The sequence below is a fragment of the Musca domestica genome, unplaced genomic scaffold (genome assembly GCF_030504385.1).
Source record: "Musca domestica strain aabys unplaced genomic scaffold, Musca_domestica.polishedcontigs.V.1.1 1, whole genome shotgun sequence".
Classification (NCBI taxonomy): Eukaryota; Metazoa; Arthropoda; class Insecta; order Diptera; family Muscidae; genus Musca; species Musca domestica.
The window spans coordinates 5,135,170-5,155,091 of NW_026712114.1; the positions used below are offsets into that span (position 1 = coordinate 5,135,170).

At 37.4% G+C, this 19,922-nt stretch overlaps 2 protein-coding genes across 6 annotated transcripts in view; both read right to left on the bottom strand.

Annotated features, from left to right (window-relative positions):
• Positions 1–19,922, bottom strand: part of LOC101891226 (uncharacterized) — a 95,093-nt gene that overhangs the window by 51,505 nt on the left and 23,666 nt on the right. The gene's annotated exons all lie outside the window — the stretch shown is intronic.
• LOC101890484 (uncharacterized) overlaps positions 1,172–19,922 on the bottom strand; it is a 30,865-nt gene continuing 12,114 nt past the window's right edge. For 2 of the 3 annotated variants that reach the window (XM_020036121.2, XM_059118072.1), the window contains exons 3-6: positions 18,899–19,327; positions 16,577–17,329; positions 13,021–14,159; positions 1,172–9,633 (exon numbers count right to left, since the gene is read on the bottom strand). In XM_020036121.2, coding sequence (XP_019891680.2) covers positions 7,117–9,633; positions 13,021–14,159; positions 16,577–17,329; positions 18,899–19,327 — 4,838 coding nt within the window. In that variant the 3' untranslated portion in view covers positions 1,172–7,116. The remainder of the gene's footprint in view (positions 9,634–13,020; positions 14,160–16,576; positions 17,330–18,898; positions 19,328–19,922) is intronic. The other variant, XM_020036123.2, reaches the window with a different exon arrangement.

Consider the following 19,922-nt stretch of genomic DNA (forward strand, 5'->3'; position numbering starts at 1 on the left):
GACGAAATCAAGGACGTCTATTGAGACGAAATCAAGGACGTCTATAGAGACGATCTCAATGACGTCTATAGAGACGACCTCCAGGACGACTAAAAGATGATCTCAAGGACGTCTAAAGAGACGATCTCAAAGAAGTCAACTTGGACGCTTATAAAGACGACCTGAGGGATGTGTATTTGGATCCCAATAAAGACGACCTGATGGAAGTTTAAAGAGACGTCCTTGAGGTCGTCTCTATAGACATCGGTAAGGTCGTCTCTATAGACGTTCTTGAGATCGTCCCTATGGACGTTCTTGAGGTCGTCTCTAAAGACGTCAATTAGGTTGTCTCCATAGACGTCAATTAGGTTGTATCTAAAGACGTCCTTGAGGTCGCCTCTAAAGACGTCCTTGAGGTCGCCTCTAAAGACGTCCTTGAGGTCGTCTCTAAAGACGTCCTTGAGGTCGTCTCTAAAGACGTCCTTGAGGTCGTCTCTAAAGACATCCTTGAGGTCGTCTCTAAAGACGTCCTTGAGGTCGTCTCTAAAGACGTCCTCGAGGTCGTCTCTAAAGACGTCCCTGAGGTCGTCTCTATAGACGTCCTTGAGGTCATCTCTATAGATGTCCCTGAGGTCGTCTCTATAGAAGTCCTTGAGGTCGTCTCTAAACACGTTATTGGGGTTGCCATAGACATCCGTAAAGACATCCTTGCCATCTCTGTAGACATCCCTTAGGTTGTCTCTGTAAAAGTCCTCAAGGACAACTGAGTTTTTTTATAAAAAATTAACGTTAAGAAATCAAATAAAAAAAGTTTTACAATTTCATATTTCTATTCATTTTTTTTGTTATCGTTTAGAACGTTAACAGCTTTAGAGGACTATCTGCCTTTTTGTTTCTGCTTCTATTTTTTCTTTTCTTAGTTTATTTTTTAAAGAGCTGCCATCATATCTGGGTTTTAGGTAATTTCTATTATTCCTATAATTTTGTTTGACTATTTGTTTTATTTTCTTGTATTCTTTCTTTCTGTCTTGTATTCTTTCTATTAGCATTCATTGCACATTTTCTTTTCTTTATTTGTCCTTTACTGTAGTGTTATAAATGTTTGATTATATACTAGAATTGTATATATGGATTTAGGTATATAATATAGTAAACGGTTACATTGTTTGTTTTATTTTTGTTTTTTTATTTATATTTTTTAAATTTTTAGTATTTTATTATGAAAAGTTTACTCAATCTTGTTCTCGACTAAATGTTGTTGTTTGTTATTTTTTGTTTTTGTTTTCTCCTTTTTTACGTTAATTCTGGATTGTATAACAAACCAAACATAATTTTTTTATTTGTATACCATAGCAAATTTGTTTGTTTTTTTTTTCGAGTTTTTATGCAATTTTTTTATAGGAAACTTATAATTAATAAAAATAAATATTTGTTTTCTTCTTCTAACTTTTTCTTCATTTTTTTCTTTTATACAAAAAATCCCATATTATTTTCATTTTTTTATTATGTTTTTGTTTTTCTTTTTTTAATTTGTTTATGAGTTTCACAAAGACTGTTCTTAAATTTATTAATTTAATTGTTTCTATATAGCATGAATATATGTGGTGTGTTTGTGTGTAAATATGTTTGTCAACAAAATAAAAAAAATTAAATACATATACAAAATTTAAAAAAAAAATAATAAAATGGGTGTTATTATTTCTATAAAAATATATATAGAATATTAAAACAACAAATCCATGGTATTAAAAAAAACAAAAATAAATGATGTTTCCATTGTATTCTGCTGCAGAAAAAAAAATTCATCTTCAGGAGGAGATTATAATTTAACTAGTTTCATTTGTTATGGAAAGACTTGAGGGGTAGGGAGTTTAAAAGGGAAAATATAGCACTTTGTATGCTATGGGGGGAGATGCCCCCAACTATGAATGCAGTTTCTCTTTTCTTACATTTTGTGTGAGGACATAACCAACCAAATAATGAACTACAAAAAATTACCAAAAAAAAAACCATACTCAAATTACTGAAAAAAAAAATTAACAAAAAATAAAAAAAAGGTCATGACTCCTACAAAGAGAGGAAGAAGAATAATTGTTGGGTTAGAAAAAACGAACATTTTTGTAAAAGCTTTCCAAAACAATATAAATCGAACATTGGAAACAAATTTTTAATGGGGCCGAAATCTCAGCTTCGATCTCTATAGACGTCCTTAAAGTCGTCTTAAGGCTGTCTTCATAGATGTCTTAAAATGCAAAATCATTTCTAACGAAATTTCGAAACCGTTGCTTGGACGTCCGTTGAAGATCGTCTCTACAGGGGCCAAATTCTCCTATTCGATTTACATTTGAGGTCCCGTGCCTCTATGACGGCAAGAATTTTATTCTTGTCAAGGATGAAGCATTCGGTCTCACCGATTTTTTCGATATTTTCTCGACCGAAATAGGGTACTCAACGACTGACTATATTTTCTTTTCATCGTCCCTAAGCCTACAATATTCAATAAAATCATTCTCCATTCCCAAGTCATTTCTAATTTTTCTGGAAAGAAAATACTTCCCCCAGGCCTAAAAAACCTACATGTATGCCAGATGATTGATACTGCGAACTCATATTCCTATATCCTTATTAAATGTTTGGATAAAAAAAGCAAAGTAAAAAGTTATTTTCACCTCATGACTACCCTGAAAGACCTCAAGGATATTTTTTTCATGATTTCTATAAAAAAACTACCTTCTTTACAACTTCAAAAGATAAAAATTTTTAAAAATCTCCCATCCAATGTCAGAATAGAGACAATCTTAAGGGCGTCAATAATTTCAAAAAATTCTTTTCACTTCATGACTACCCTGAAAGGCCTCAAGGATATTTTTTTCACGATTTCTAAAAAAAAACTACCGTCTTTACAACTTCAAAAGATAGAGACCTTTTAAAAATCTCCCATCCATAATCCAAGTTAAAAAAACTCCTCTAAGGGCATGCTCTATGGATGGTAAATAATGTCAGAACAGAGACGACTTTAAGGACGTCTATAAAGACGACAAGGACACGTCGATAGAGATGACTTTAAGGCCATCAATAGAGGCGGCGTTAAGGACGTCAATGGAGACGAGCTTAAAGACGTCTATAGAGACGACCTTAAGGACGTCTAAAGAGACGAGTTTAAGGAAATCAATAAAGAAGACCTTACGGACCTCTAAAGAGATGACCTTAAGAACGTCTATGGAGACGACCTTGAGGTCGTTTCAAAAGACATCTATAAAGCGACCTTAAGGACGTCAATGAGACGGCATTAGGGACGTCTATAGATACCACCTTAAGGACGTCTATAGAGACCTTAAGGACGTCTATAAAGACTTAAGGAAGTCAATAGGGACGACCTTACGGACGTCTAAAGAGATGATCTTAAGGACGTCAATTGAGACGACCTTACGAACGTCTAAAGAGATGACCTTAAGGACGTCAATAGAGACGGCCTCAAGGACGTCTATTGAGACGACCTTAAGGAAGTCTATTGAAACGACCTTAAGGAAGTCTATTGAGACGACCTTAAAGACGTCTATGGAGATGACTTTGATGAAATAACCTTGGGGTCGTTTCAATAGAAGTATATGATGTGACCTTAAGGACGTCTATGGAGACGATCATAAAGAAAGTCTCTATAGACGTCCTTGAGGTCGTCTCTAGAGAGGAGATTAAGGAAGTCAATAGAAACGACCTTACGGATGTCTAAAGATATGGCCTTTAGGATGTGAATAGAGACGGGCTTAGGGAAGTCAATAAAGACGACCTTACGGACGTCTAAAGAGATGACCTTAAGGACGTCTATGGAGATGACGTTCAAGACGTCCATACAGATGACCTTAAAGACGACTATGGAGATGACCTTCAAGACGTCTATAGAGATGACTTTAAGGAAATGACCTTGAGGTCGTTCAATCATAAAGAAAGTCTCTACAGACGACCTTAAGGTCGTCTCTAAAGAAGACCTTGAGATCGTCCTTTAGGTCGTCTCTGTAGACGTCCTTGAGGTCGTCCCTATAGACGTCCTGGAGGTCGTCCCTATAGACGTCCTGGAGGTCGTCTCTATAGACGTCCTGGAGGTCGTCTCTATAGACGTCCTGGAAGTCGTCTCTATAGACGTCCTGGAGATCGTCTCTATAGACGTCCTGGAGGTCGTCTCTATAGACGTCCTGGAGGTCGTCTCTATAGACGTCCTGGAGGTCGTCTCTATAGACGTCCTGGAGGTCGTCTCTATAGACGTCCTGGAGGTCGTCTCTATAGACGTCCTGGAGGTCGTCTCTATAGACGTCCTGGAGGTCGTCTCTATAGACGTCCTGGAGGTCGTCTCTATAGACGTCCTGGAGGTCGTCTCTATAGACGTCCTGGAGGTCGTCTCTATAGACGTCCTGGAGGTCGTCTCTATAGACGTCCTGGAGGTCGTCTCTATAGACGTCCTTTAGGTCGTCTCTATAGACGTCCTTTAGGTCGTCTCTATAGACGTCCTGGAGGTCGTCTCTATAGACGTCCTGGAGGTCGTCTCTATATACTTCCTGGAGGTCGTCTCTATAGACGTCCTGGAGGTCGTCTCTATAGACTTCCTGGAGGTCGTCTCTATAGACGTCCTGGAGGTCGTCTCTATAGACGTCCTGGAGGTCGTCTCTATAGACGTCCTGGAGGTCGTCTCTATTGACTTCCTTAAGTCTTTATAGACGTCCTTAAGGTCTCCATAGACGTCCTGGAGGTCGTCTCCATAGACGTCCTGGAGGTCGTCTCTATAGACGTCCTGGAGGTCGTCTCCATAGACGTCCTGGAGGTCGTCTATATAGACGTCCTTAAGTTCGTCTCTATAGACGTCCTTAAATTCGTTTTTATAGCTCGTCCTTAAGCTCGTCTTTTTAGACGTCTCTATAGATGTCCTTTAGATCGTCTTTATATTCGTCCCTTAGGTCTTATTTATAGACGTCCTTAAGGTTATGTTTATAGACGTCCCCTAGGGTCCTCTCTATATAAGTCCTCCTAAGTCCTAAGTCTCTATATGAGGTCGTCTTTATAAACCTTAATTTTTTTAACCCTTCACCCATCAAAAAAAAAAATATACAGCTGATCTGATAACAAAAACTTCTAGAAAAAAATAAAAAATCTTTATGGGCGAGAGAAAAAAAACTTCTTCTTCCCCCCTAAAACGGAATTACAAAATGAAGAAAAGAAAAACTTGCAACTTGGATTTTGGGGTTCTTTTGTAGATTTTTTTTCTCATTTCGTTCAATTCAAAAATTGCAATAATCTATTTTGTTGGTTTGGTTTTTTTTATTTAATTTTTTTTTATTAAATATTATTGTGATTTCTATTATTTTTAGATAGATGTATGTAGTTGTTGTGTTGATTCGTTTTGTGTTTATGTTGGGTTTTATTTTGAAAAGGCAGAAAATTGTATGCAAATCGTTTTTTGTTTTGTTGTTTCTTCTTTTATTTTATATTACAAATACATTAACAATATTTCGTAAAAGGAAAGATAGAGGGATTGGTAGATAGGGTGAGGGGGGGGGGGGGGGTTAGTAGTTTTCTACAGCATCATTTCATTATCATCATCATCAAGTGGTGTTTGTGGTTATGATCATCATCAGCAGCATCATCATCATCATTATCATCATTATTACAATGTCAATGTGTTTGAGAGAGAGAGGGTGGAGCGTGTGATTGGGGAGTTTCGATTTAATTATTTATTTAATATATATTCTTTCTTTTTCCTCTTTCTTTATTTGTTTTATTATAATATTTTTTTATGTTATGTTATATTTCGGGGTTGTTCACACACACTTTTCAAGTGTTTTTCTTTTCTTATGTATTTTTTTTTTTTTTGGATTTTTTTAAATTTTTCTTGTGGCTTCTTAAACTTAATTGATTTGTTTTTCTATTTAATAACATTTCAAATGTTATTCAATAAAAAAAAGGACAAAAATCATCTTTTTTTAAAATTAACATAGTAGTAGTTGTTGTGTGTATTTTTTTTTGTAGTGTAGTGTAGTTATATAGGTGAGACTTATAAACAAAAACAACTAAAAATAGGGCCTTAAAGAATGACTCACAAAAAATTCATACAAAAAAAAAATTAAAAACAAAAAATTTGGGCTAATTTCTCGTCGTTGATCGCAGGAGCTGAAGGAGTATGGAATTTGTGTGTAACCGTATTCTTTTTTGTTGTTGTTAATGAGAACTGCATTAATGAAAAGAAATCGTTTTTGTTTTTGTTGTTTTTTTATTTTACTTCCAATTTTTTATTTCTATGGAAATTTTGAAACTGTTTCATCTTCAATCAATCATAATTGGTATTCATCAACAAAAATATTATCGTGTTGTGGCTTCCTGGTGAGGGTAAGCTGTGCTTGGCTGGCTGGCTGGCTATCTGTCGGTTGCAGGGCAAGGTGTGAATTGAAAATGTTTTCTGTAAAAAAAACCTTGCTGCAGCCTTGCTCTTCCATTTCATATTTCATTTCTTCTTGGTATAACTCGATATTTTTTCTTCTTCTTCTTTGTTCGATGTTAGCAATTTTCGGGTGTTTTTTGTTGACTCTTTTTTTTTAAGGATCCTGCCTTTGTGTTTCTTTCATTCATTCTTTTGGGGTTTGGGTCAAAATGTGTCGTATGAAGTTCGGGGGGGGCCTGGATCATCATATTTTATTATGAGAATGTGTTCGTGTGTGTACGTGTGTGGGGAAAGGGACATAGAATTTCAAAATTTGTTTTCATTAGTTCTTTCTATCAAATATGATTTCATTTATAATTATTTTTTGATTTTTCATTTTTGTTTTTGGGGTTTCTTCCGTTTTGTTTTTTTTTTTTTTTCATTCAATTTTAACTAAATTAGAAAAAAATTAGATAAAGTTATTAATTTTTTGTTTGTTGTTGTTTGCAGTCTATTTTGGGACTTTTCCTGTAGTCGTTGCTATTGTTGTAGGTTGTTCTTCTCGTTCTGGTTGTTGTTGTTTTAGTTGTCTCGTTATACACCTTAATAAAATATTGATTGGATGTTAACAAACTTGCGGCGTTTGTTGAGCAGCAGCAGCAACAGCGGCGACCGCCACAGCAGCAGCAGCAACTATCCTCTCCTCCTCCTCCTCGTCGTCCGCCACCACCTGGTTAAAGCATTTTCTGTAAAAAGGCCTGGAATTTAGCACTCAATTGTTGTTGTTGTCCACCACCACCACCACCGATACCGCGTGATTTTGTTTTAGACGATTCACTACTACTACTGCTAGCCGCCGCCAAACGTTGTCTATACCATTTGTCCAGTGATTCCTTTACTATTACCTCCGAATCGTAGAGTAGGTCAAAGATATTGCAGGTTATGTCATCGACTACCGCATAGTCGGAGTACTCCTGCTGTATGCCATCGTGCACGGCATCGAGACAGGCCAATTCGTATTTCTCCTGGGTATCGTTGCACAGGCGCAACAGCGGCACACACACCTTGCGGAAACGTTCGGCATTGACTTGGGGGATTTTCGTACTACTGCTGCTGGTGTCCTTCTTTGTACTACTACTGCTGCTACCGGATGTCATTGCAATGGCATAATCACAGCAGAGGAAGCGGGCAAACTGTCTCACAAATTCGTCATTAATATTTACATTAGTATTGATATAATCTATGGCTAAATCGCAGCAATTATCCCCCCGCACACTCTTCAGCAGGGCCGACAGCCGTTTGACCTTGCGGTCCACACTGACACCCGTGCAGCTGGTGTAGTCCGTGGGGGGCTTGACATTTGGGTCGTATATGTACTGCAGGCGATTGGAGTTGATCAGCTCCTGCCACTCCTTGGGATCGCTGGAGAACACTTGACCTCGGTCCAGTTTGAATTCTTTGTGCCACAGGTCGCGTACATAATTCGTGCCGAATTCTTTGGTAAAGTGTACCACAAAGGCGGTCACAAACTTCTGGCGGAAGTCAAGTTCCTCGTTCTTCCAGTCCGAGCGCCAAATGTCGTCAAACGTCAGCATGTGATCGTGCAGCAGGGGACCCAAAAACTCAAAGATGTACATCCAACCCTTCGGCACATCGACCAGCACATCGGCGAACTCTTTGGCGAATTGGTCATAGGAACGAGCAAACGCCTTCTTGTCGAAGGACTTGGTTCTCAGCAGATGATGGAAAATGGCGGCCGCAGCCGCCCTGTGGTCCTTGGTGACGTCGCGCAGATGCAGGTAACTCATTAGCAGGCAGTGCACAATTTCCATGTGTTGTTTCAGCGAGTACGAACGCCATTTGGACAGGATCTCGCCTTGCCAGGCAAAGCTAGGAACAGTTTCTAAGTAACTTTCAACGAGGTCATTGATCATTTTGTGCACCACTTTGGTGGAGTAGCTGTCGACGGCAGCCTCATCCTCGTCATCGGAGCCCTCATTGCTGCTGCTGCTCGCCGAGGTGTGCGAGGCCGAGGGACGTTCGGCATCGCTGTTCTGGTGACGATCGCCGTCCGATTCGCGGGTGGACAAAAGCTGGAAGGGATTGGTGGGTCGTTTTATCGTATTGTTGGCCGAATTGGATTGACTGCTGGAACCACCATATTGTTGTGAGCCGGAGGACATGCCGCCACCAAATGGTGGAGCTGTGGCATTTTGCAGTAAACCTCCCTGGCTGCCGCGTCCCGGATTACGCCACATAAACAGCGAGCTGTTGCCCAACGTGGTAGAGGATTCCGATTCGAGGCCACGGGAGAAATTCAATTTCTTAAAGTCCAGACTTTGATCCTGCTGGTATTGACCCTTTTGAGAGTTCTTGTTGTAGTAGTTGTCACGGTTATCCATGCGGCGACCCTGATTGTTGTTGCCATAATCACGGCTGCCACCACCACCGCCGCCCATACGCTGCGAGCTACCGCCACGGTCATAGTTGTTGCGGTTATTCTTGTCTTCACGATTTCCACGGCGGTTTTGATGCTGCGAACCACTGCTGCCGGACATGCTGCTGCTGCCACCACTGCTCACATTGCTGGGGCCACCAGCCGGCGCTGTACTGGGCGATGAGGTGTTTTGGTCCCATCGACGTGCCCTCAAATCGATCACATCCTGCATCATGAAACGCACACGACTGCTAATCTTATTCTGTTGATTGCCCTTATTCGACCGGCTCTGCCGGATGATTTCATTGATACGATTGAATACCCGATCCATGCGAGTAATGTTCTTCTCCGCTGAATATTTGGCCTCCAGCAAATGACCCACGGTGGTCATAAGTTTGCACATGTATTCCAATTTCTCTTCGCTGCCGTGTTCCAGCAATGATTCGATACACATCATAACACGATCGCCAGTCAACGACTGCAATTTGAACATCTCACCGATGAAACGCACCGTACCCCAGGCACGACGTCTAAACTGATATTCCTGATCTTCGAGTTCGGCTTGCAGTTCGAGGCGTTCCTTGGGATCCGTACAGGCATCAAGTTTCTCAATCAACGGTTTCAATTTCTCATTCTTGGCATCGGCATTGTTGACGTTCGTCTCGAACTCGGTCTGGATACGTTTGATCAGCAGCGTATTGAAGAGAGCTTTACTTTCCGGTTTGACTTCTTGGAAGAGTACTTTGCAGAATTTGGCATAGGTTGGTGCAAAGTTGGGTTCACTAATAGTTTTTTCGAATATCAACAACATCACCTGGAGCGGAAGTTGATCGAATGAGAGAGAGAAAAAAAGGAGGGAAAAATGATTGACAAAAATTCTTGGAAAAGCAATGTGTTTCTAATGACCAAAAAGAAAACATGAAAAAGGAAAATAACACGCCTTCGACCTGTGTGGTCCCCCATCATGGAAAGAAAACGAGGAATGAAAATAATGAAAAGTTGGCTTTGGTTACACACGCAGAAAATGAAAGAGGATATCCATGTGTTATAGAATTTTATTGACACCGGAATTCTAGATTCGGCTTGGGAGGCATATTATGTCTCCAAAAATATGTTTGCATAAAACCATTTTATATCAGAATCCACTCATCAATTCAAAAAAAAATGTTTGTAAACAAATGAAAAGCTATATGTAAATCTGAAAGGGGAGCGATTTGAACAATCACTCAAAGGGAGAAAGTTGTTCAAGGATCTGTTCCAAATATCAATGATATTGAAAGGTCGGGTATTACGCAGAAAATTCTTTAAAATCCTGCAGCAAGCAGTTTGCATTGGCATTTCTGGGCAATAAATGTCTGGCATATGGTATTCAATCGGAATCGAGCCATATTAACAGATTATGAATTAAACTTGGAACACGTTGATTTGATTTCTGAAAGTTGTTCCAGTGTGAAAAGTTTCATCTTGCCTAGGAGGCTTAACGCTCCCGACCAAAAAAAATCATTAACAGCCGCTTTATCACAATAAAACTATGTTTTTAAGAAGTAATCAACTTTGATATTGTTTATTTTTAGGATATATTTTATCTCAATCGATTTCTTATGGTTCAGGGCCATTGATAAAATTCGATGTGGAACATATTCTCTATTGACACCGTCAACGTTGAAGCAAGCATTGATGGTGAATTTGACCCAAACGAAAATAGGTTTTCCAAAAATAAAAATATTTTAGGGAGCACCTTTTTTTGGTTTCGCATATTTTTTGGGATATATATTGTGCCTATCGATTTCTTTTAGTTTAGGGCTTATGGTAAAATTTGACGAGGAACATTTTTTCCATTGACACCCTCAAAGTAAAATCAAGCATTGATGGTCATTTTGACCCAAACAAAAATAGGTTTACCAAAAATAAAAATATTTTAGGGAGCACTTAATTTTGATTTGGCATATTTTTAGGATATATATTATGCCTATCGATTTCTTTTGGTTTAGGGCTTATGGTAAAATTTGATGAGGAACATATTCTCTATTGACACCGTCAACGTTGAAGCAAGCATTGGTGGTCATTTTGACCCAAACAAAATAGGCTTTCCAAAAAAATATGTATTTTTAAAAACTTCTCAATTTTGGTACTGCATATTTATGGGATAAATATTGTTTTTATAAATCTCGTTTGGTTGGAGGCTGATAGTAAAATTAGACGAGGAACATGTTCCCCGTTGACACTCTCAACGTAAAAACAAGCGTTGACGGTCATTTTGACCCAAACAAAAATAGGTTTTCCAAAAATAAAAATATTTTATAGAGCACTTAATTTTGGTTTCGCATATTTTTAGGATATATATTATGCCTATCGATTTCTTTTGGTTTTGGGCTTATGGTAAAATTTGATGAGGAACATGTTCTCCATTGACACCGTCAACGTTGAAGCAAGCATTGAAGGTCATTTTGACTCAAATTCTGTTTGAGGTTTTCCAAAAAATATATATATTTTTAAAAAGTACTCAATTTTGGTACTGCACATTTTTGGAATACTATTGTCTCAATCAATCTCTTTTGGTTTGAGGCTGATAGTAAAATTTGACGAAGAACATGTTCTCCATTGATACCCTCAACGTAAAATCAAGCATTGAAGGTCATTTTGACTCAAACAAAAATAGGTTTTCCAAAAAAAATTATTTTTAAAAATAACTCGATTTTGGTACTGCAAATTCCCCACAAGACGTATTTTTTTTTTTTTTTTTTTTTTTTTTTTTTGTATGGTCAAAAATCTTGGTCATGTTCTACTAATAACTACCTTAAGATTTCTTAACACGTTTGTTATGCACCAATGGTAAAGAATCTTTTATATATTGACACCGTCGGCCTAAAACAAAGTATTGTGGAAAATTTTTACTTCTTCAAACATTTCATTCTTTTACATTTCTTTGAAAACATTTTTTTTTTATTTCGTAGAGGTCATTCTCAAGGATAAATACTATCCCCACAGATTACTTTTAGTTGAAGACATGTAGTGCCTTTTAATAATAATTGACACTATAGATGTAGAAGCAAGTTTTGAGGGAGATTCGAACTTGAAGATGAAAAAACAACGAACCAAATAGGAAAAACGGTTGTTTGTAGCTTGAGAATCCCCCTTAAAATTGTGACTTTCAGTTCAATCCACCTTTAAGACCGCAGATATTTTAGGTGGTATAAAGCCACGGGATTGAAAATATTTCTTAAAATTGTATCCGTCTTCAACTTACAGTCCAAAATGGGATGTTTTCTCTAAAATGGGAAATTTTATAGAAAATATCAATTTTAATTTTAGTTTAAATCAGAAAAATAAATTTTCCATGCAAGTCACTTCTGGTATCCCACTTGGAAAAGCCAAGACAAAGCTCATGGAGCGAGGAGAATATATCCCCGTTAGCCAGGCCTTGAGTCGTATCAGTTCTTGAATTTTGTGAGAGGTATTAATTTATTTTCAATTAATAGTCACAGGTAATATCACCATCACACGCCAGAAAAATTTTGGGCAAATAAATCGGATAAGCCTACTTTTAAAAAAGCCTCGGGGGAGAAAGCCCAATAAGTTATGCCTCCCATTTTCGGAAATTTAAAGTACTACCTGTTTAATATAAACAGAGATATTTAAAATAAATTCAAAAGATAATTGCCAACTTTGTAGGAAATGTTTCTTAGATTCGGCAGACCAATTTTTCATTGTCGGAAGTCAAATGAATTACATGTTTTACATTTCTCCTCCCTGTTAGCTCTTCTTTTACCCACCTCAGGTCCCTTTAACTTCTACTATTACTCTTTGAAAGGTTAGTGAAATGGGAGTTGGTTGGTGGTATGGATGGTTAAAAAAAAGGTTTCTGATGACAACTTCACATTCGCACAATCCAGATTATAATAATTATTAAAAAGAAAGATAGCAGCAGAGCAAAAAAAAAACAAAAAATTAAAAAAAAAATACTATCCAAAACATTACTATTATTTGTTGGGTGTATTGTACAAAAAAAAAAAAACGAAACAAAAATTGTGGGTGAGAAAAGTTAATGAAAACTAAGAGATGAGTAGAGAAGAAAGATTGTATTAGAGAATTTCAATGCACCAAAGCCAACATTAATCAATATTATAACGTATTTTCCTTTTTCATTTTATAAATTAAATTGAATTAAAAAAAAGAAATAAAAGAAAATTGTCATAGTTACTTGTTGCATTTTTTCCGTGGTATCCAATGAAATGGACACCATTGTCTTGAGCAGCACATCAAAGTTTTCGGGTGTCAATTTGTTGAGCACACCACGCACTTTCTTTAGCACAGCATCAATGTTGTCATTCAGATTTGTTGAGGAATCGGAATTGTTGGCGCCACCAGTCTTCTTGCGCAACGTATCCGGTTTCCAGGCATTTTCACTTTCATTCAATTTGATTTCTTCGTTCAACGACAGATTCACACGAATCATACGCATTGGTCGGGCAAATGAGGTGCCGGTTACACTTACACTGCCACCGGTTGTACCAATCATGCTGCCACCGGGACCGGGAGGACCACCGGCTCCGGCAATATTGCCACACGACCCAGTCATGTTGTGATCATGTTTACGTTGTGGTCGTCCACCACGTTTGCCCGACACCAGGTCCATGGATTCATTGAAGTTCATGTGCTGGTATTGCTGTTGCATGTGTGGCAGATTTTGATTGTTGGGTCGTGAGACAAACAAGGCGGCAATGCAGCCACCCTTTTGACAAGGCACCACAGGAAGTTTTTGTGATTCTTCAGATTTGGCCAATTGTTTCAGCTCATCCAAAGAATAACGATACAGATTTTTGCCAGTTTTTGGATGTTTCTGTATGGATGGGGCAACGTGCAAAGCCTTGGCCGATTTTGGTATCTGGGCAGTGGAGGCAGCTACGGCAGGTCGGGCATGAGCTTGATTGTTACTATTATCAACACTATCGGGAGTTTTGGAGTCTGTGGCAGCGGTAGCGGGAGCAGCTGCACTTTCAGTCTTTGAGGCCGTTACTGTCTTGGCCTCCTTAACCTTCTCATCATCCTTAAAGTCACCGAAACGTACATCCTTGATGGCGGCAGCCTCATTGTCAGCAGCAGCAGTAGCAGATTTTGAGGTGGTCTCAGTGGCGGCAGGTTTTGCCGTCTTTACCTCTTCTTCTTCACAAGCCGATGAGGAACTATTGAGGAATTTAATTTGTTCAGCTTCACCCTTAGTTTCGGCAGCTGAGGATTTTGCTGAGGGTTGTATGAATTGTTCAACAATTTCCTGGGTCTTAACATGCTTGCCAGGGGCAGCAGCGGCGGAGGCTGCAGCTGTCGCAGTGTTGTCATTATCTGATTAAATGAAAAGAAATGGGTTATTAAATCATATAAATTTAAAAGGAAAAAAATATTGAATGTGTATTTATATCAATCTCCATGAGAAGTACTGGATCGTGTAGATCTAGAAACAAAAAGGACATACAGTAAATATTTAGGGCCCATCAAAACTTACACGAGAACTGAACATTTCCAAAAACTGTTGATATATCAAAACATTTTTAGGAATAATTTTCCTCAAGAAATTGGCAAACATTGTCTTCAATTTTTTTCTCAATCAAAGAATAGTTCAGAATTTTAATACAGACACTTTTCCATATTGGAAGATTCACTTTTAAGTCCAAAAGCAAGCATTATAGGTTATTTTAGGACGAAGAAAAATGATTTTCTTAAAAAATATGTATTTATTTTTTGCAATACCTCAATTGGTTACAGGATTTCTAAGGTAATATAGAATCACTAGAGATTTATTTTAGTTGAAATCTCATATTGAAATATGATAAGGAATATCTTTTCCATTGACAGCCTCGATCTAGAAGCAACTACTGGGAGAAATTTTATGCAAAATGGAAAAATGAAATTTTCCAAAAAAAAAAAAAAAAAGAATTTAGCCAAATTTGGTCATGGATTTTTTTACGTCATCCCTAGGGATTTCTTGTGGCTGGAGACTCATGGTAAAATCTGATGAGGAATATTTTCTCCATTAACACCATCGATGTACAGCCAAGTTTTGTTGGTCATTTCAGGACAAAAAAATCTTTTCCCAAAAAATGTTGTTTTTTCATGGAGTACAAAATTTGTTCTCGGGCATATCAGGATATATACAATAACTACCGATTACTTTTTGTTGGAGATTTATAATGAATTAAGACGAATAATATTTTCTTTCTTATAATCATATGCCTAGAAGCTAGAATTGCGGGAGATTTTAGCTGCAAGGCGAATGAAAAAAATTTCTTCGGAATTTAAATTTGTAACCTGATATTTAATGTTATATACTATCCGAATAGATTTGCTTGGTAGTTATTAGTGAAATTTGATAAGCAACATTTTCTCCATTACCACCATATACCTAGAAGCAGCAAGTATTGCGGGAGATTTTGGCTTCAAGCCGAACAGAACACAAAATGTCATATGCTATATTTAGAACCGGATATTTTATATTACATACGTTCACTAACCGATTATATTTCTGTGAAAATTAAGAGGGAATATTGATAGGGAATACTTTGCCCTTTGGCATCATCGACGTAAAAGCAAATATTGCGGGAGATTTTGGCTTCAAGTCGTATGAACAAAAAATGATGTTTTGTTATTTAAATTTGGAAACGCATGTTTAAGGTTATATACATGCACTATCTGCATAGATTTGTTTGGTAGTTAATAGTAAAAATTGATCAGGAATATTTTCTCCCTTAATACCATCGACCTAAAAGCAAGTATTGCGGGAGATGTTGGCTTCAAGCCGAACAGAACACAAAATGTCATACGTATTTATATTTAGAACCGGATATTTAATATTACATACATTCACCAACCGATTACTTTTCCGTTAAAATTAAGAGGGAAAATTGATAAGGAATACTTTCCCCTTTGGCATCATCTACATAGAAGCAATTATTGCGGGAGATTTTGACCTCAAGTAAAAGAGAACATTTTCTGTTCATTATTATGTGTTTATTAATATTTGGAACCGAATATTTAATGTTATATACAAACTCTATCCGCTTATTTCTCTTTAAAGGTTTATAGTAAAAGATGATAGGGTATGCTTTCCCCTTTTAGCATCATCGACCTCTTTCAAAAATATGGCAGAGGCCATATTGAAACGTAGCACAACGTAGTTTGCCCAAAAGAAATAATATTTCTATGTAGTAACCAAATTTGATGCCAACTTTTTTGAGGATATCTATCCCCTCCAGTGAGTTTTTTTGGTTGGTGACCTATAGTGAAATTTGATGAGGAACATATTTCCCATTGACACAAAGGACCTAAAATCAAGCATTGAGGTTGCAGTGGGTACTTAGCACAACGTAGTTTGCCCAAAAGAAATAATATTTCTATGTAGTAACCAAATTTGATGCCAACTTTTTTGAGGATATCTATCCCCTCGAGTCAGTTTTTTTTTGTTGGTGACCTATAATGAAATTTGATGAGGAACATATTTTCCATTGACACCAAGAACCTAAAATCAAGCATTGAGGTTGCAGGGGGTACTAAGGCATTTGCTCTTCAAAAAAAAAAAAATAAATAAAATTGTATACAAAAAGCTTCTGTTTTCCCCCATTCATATATAAATCAAATAGCTTCGCCGCCAAGCCTTTTTACCGGGAGACATAAAGTTTGGGCGTAATATTAAGTATTCCTATGGAGATTGATATATTATTATGTTGACATATATTTATTTATATATATCCAAAATAAATACATACCTTTAGTTTCTACACCACCGGCTGTCTTGGAGGTATCATTATTGTTGTTGTTATTATTATTATTGGCAGCAGTTGTTGCTGTTTGAGGTTCCTTAGTTGTTGCTGTTGTTGTTGTCGATTGCTGCCTTTGGGCTTGTTTATTGTTATTGGTGTTGTTGTTATTATTGGCAACTGAACTATTATTTGCATTGTGAATATCAGTCAATTGAACATTTGTTGCGGTTGGAGTTGTTGCTACAGCTGCTGCAGCAGCGGCGGCTGCGGCTGCGGCCGAAGCATTGTTTCCTCTATTGTTATTGTTGTTATGCGATTTATTGTTGCTGCTAGCATTTGATGCTGTCGAATTGCTGCGCTCATGTTGGGGCCTTTGCTGTTGTTGCGTTTTCTTTTGATTATCTTTGGTACGTTGTTGATGTTGCTGTTGCTGCTGCTGTTGTTGTTGCTGTTGCTGCTGCTGCTTGTTACCCTTATTCTTCTTGCGATTGCTCACAGTTATAAAGGCATCGTCGTTGTTGGCATCCATGGCATTGTTGGCAGCGGCCGGGCCTGCAGGAGGAGGATTCGATGATGGCATATTGTTGTTGCTTGTTGGCTTGGCGGCAGCATCACCTTTCTTGTTCGTATTTACATTACCAATAGATGGCGTGGTGGTGGTATTGGCTCCCATTTTAGTATTAGCTGTTGCTGTTGAGGTTGAGGTCTTTCCTTGATGATGATGGTCCTTGCTAGTAGTTGTAGTTTTTGTTGTAATATCTGGAATATCAGAGAGATTTGAGATTAGTGTTATTTGCAGAAGAAAAAAACATTTAAAATGCTTCTAAAATAATTTTACAATTTTTTTTTTGTTAATTAAATTAAGAATAAAAATGGTGGTGGCGGTGGAGGTGAGTGGTGGTGTCCGTTTGAGGGGGATTTAAAATCTATTCTACACGTTAAAATATCCAAGTACGCGGGAGGGAGTCTCTTCGTTTGAACAAAAAAAATGCATGGCTATACTCACTGCTGCTACAACTACTGATCACTCACTACCTACTACCAACAAATCAAGAATTTCTAAAGAATTTCATTCAGCGCATTTATGAGTAAGAAAAATATTTTCAAATTTTGTATTTTCAAATAAAAATAAAAAAACTCAGCAGCCGAAGAGGAAGAATGCCTCTTTTTGGGGCATTAACAAATGAATGTTTGATATTAGATGTACGTCGTCGTCGTCGTCGTATGTGGGAGAGATGAGAAACAACAATGTTTGCACGATGCAGACGAAAAGACGACGCGACGCGTCTTGTCAAAGACAAAAAAAAATCAAAAGAGTCACAAAAACGATTTTGAATTGAAAGAAGCAGCAGACGACGAATGAATTTTTGAACGTGAAATGTGATGCAACAGATAGAGAGAATGAGAGAGAGGGAGAGCGATTGCTGCTCCATCTTTTTGTTCAACTGTGAAACTGTGGGTGGGTGGTAATAATCTTTGTCGCGCCGAAGACGACAACCACGATGAGAGAGCTAGATAATGCGTGTGTGTTGGAGGAGAAGGTGGTGGGGGTTTATGCTTGGGAAACACTTTGGTTGGTCGTCCAGCAGCAAGAACTTAGAAGACACAGAGCATTCTTGGCGTTCACACAGAATAATAATAATTAAAATTATGGAGGGACAGGCAGACAAATATAAAGAAATGTCTTTTGACGATCGGTCGGTGTTCTTCACCTAAAATTGCTGGGGAATTTCGTTTTTTTTTTTTTTTTTTTGTTACAAAATATTGAAAATGTATAAAGTTTTTTTGTTTTCGCTTTATGTTTTGTGAAAAACTGTTGGGAATTAATGCTTCTCAAGTTGATAATTTGGAAAAGTCGTTGGGTTGGGATTTTCCCTACAATACAATACGTTTTTTTTTTTTTTTTTTGGGAAAAACAAGGATTGGGTTAGTTTGACTTCTTTAAAAAAAAAAAAAACATGCCGTTCTATGACGACAGACAGACGGACAGACACAATAGTCTGTTGTTTTTTTTTTTTTTTTCTTAACCTTCGAAAAGACTCCCCGTTAAATATCAAGTTTTCTTTTTTTCTCCGATTCTGGAGGTGAAGTGACAGAATCCCCCTTCACCCCACACAGCTCACCACTTTGACTGAATGACTTTCATTTTGTCATTTGGCCATATCAAAATTACTCTTAATTTAATTTTCATTACAACTACTACAACAACAACTACTATGACTACTACAATTTTTACAACTACTACACTTATAAAAACAGGCCAAGAAATTTGGCCCTCCAAAAAAAAAGGAAAAATGTCTAGAAGTAGAAGTGGTGTTGAATAATTACTTAGTTCTTTGTTTGTTGTAATTTCCTCATGGGTTGCAGCATCCTTCTTATTTGGAATCTTTGCATGTTCAGCATCCTTTCGATTTGTTTCTTCTCTCGTTGACTTGTCTACCCCGGCAGATGATGATGGCGTAGAGCTACCACCACCAGTAGTAGCCGTTGTGGCATTTGTTGGAATCTTGCCCTGTGATTGGTGTTGTTTGTTGTTGTTGTTATTGGATTTGTTAGTATCTAAAGAGGAATTGGTGGTGGTGGTGGTGGCGGTATTTGATGATGACTGTTGTGGTTGTTGTTGTTTGGCGATCTGTTCAACAAATGATTCTTTTGCAACATGACCTGTTGTTACAGGTTGTTGTTGTTGCTTCTGCTGCTGTTGTTGTTGCTGTTTATTTACACCGGCGTCATCTTCCTTTTGCGCCACTGGTGTTACTAAAAGAAATCGAATCGTAACGATTAATAATAGAACATTTTTGGAGTACGCATCGGAAGAGGAGCTAAGGTGTGGAAGGTGGTTGGTTGGTTGGTGGTGGTAGTAGTAGTAGGTGTTTTGGTAGTGGTGGTAAATAGTAGTTTAGGTGGCGGAGGGTGATAATAGTGTTGGTTGGTTGGGAAGATTGTAGGTTTTGTTTTTTTCTCTTTTTTTTTGTCAATTATAAACATACATAACTACATATTTTAAATACAATATTTGGCTACATGTTCAATTGTTTCATTTCATTTATTATATACAATTTAATATAATATATAAAAACAGCCTAAAATATTTTCATGTTAAAGGCTTAATAATAGATAATAAAGGTGAAATGATATCAAAATTTCCTTGGGAATGATATCCATAACAAAAACAAAAAAAATTTGATATTTTATTCCAATGAAAAATCGATTGAAAATATTTCCATTGACCTAATATCAGTTGGTAGGATCATTTTTATATTTTTGCAAAAAAAAGAAAAAATTCCATCTTAAAAAAATTAAAAAATTAGATGCCTCATATTTTAGGGATTTAAAGCAGCCGTACCCATTT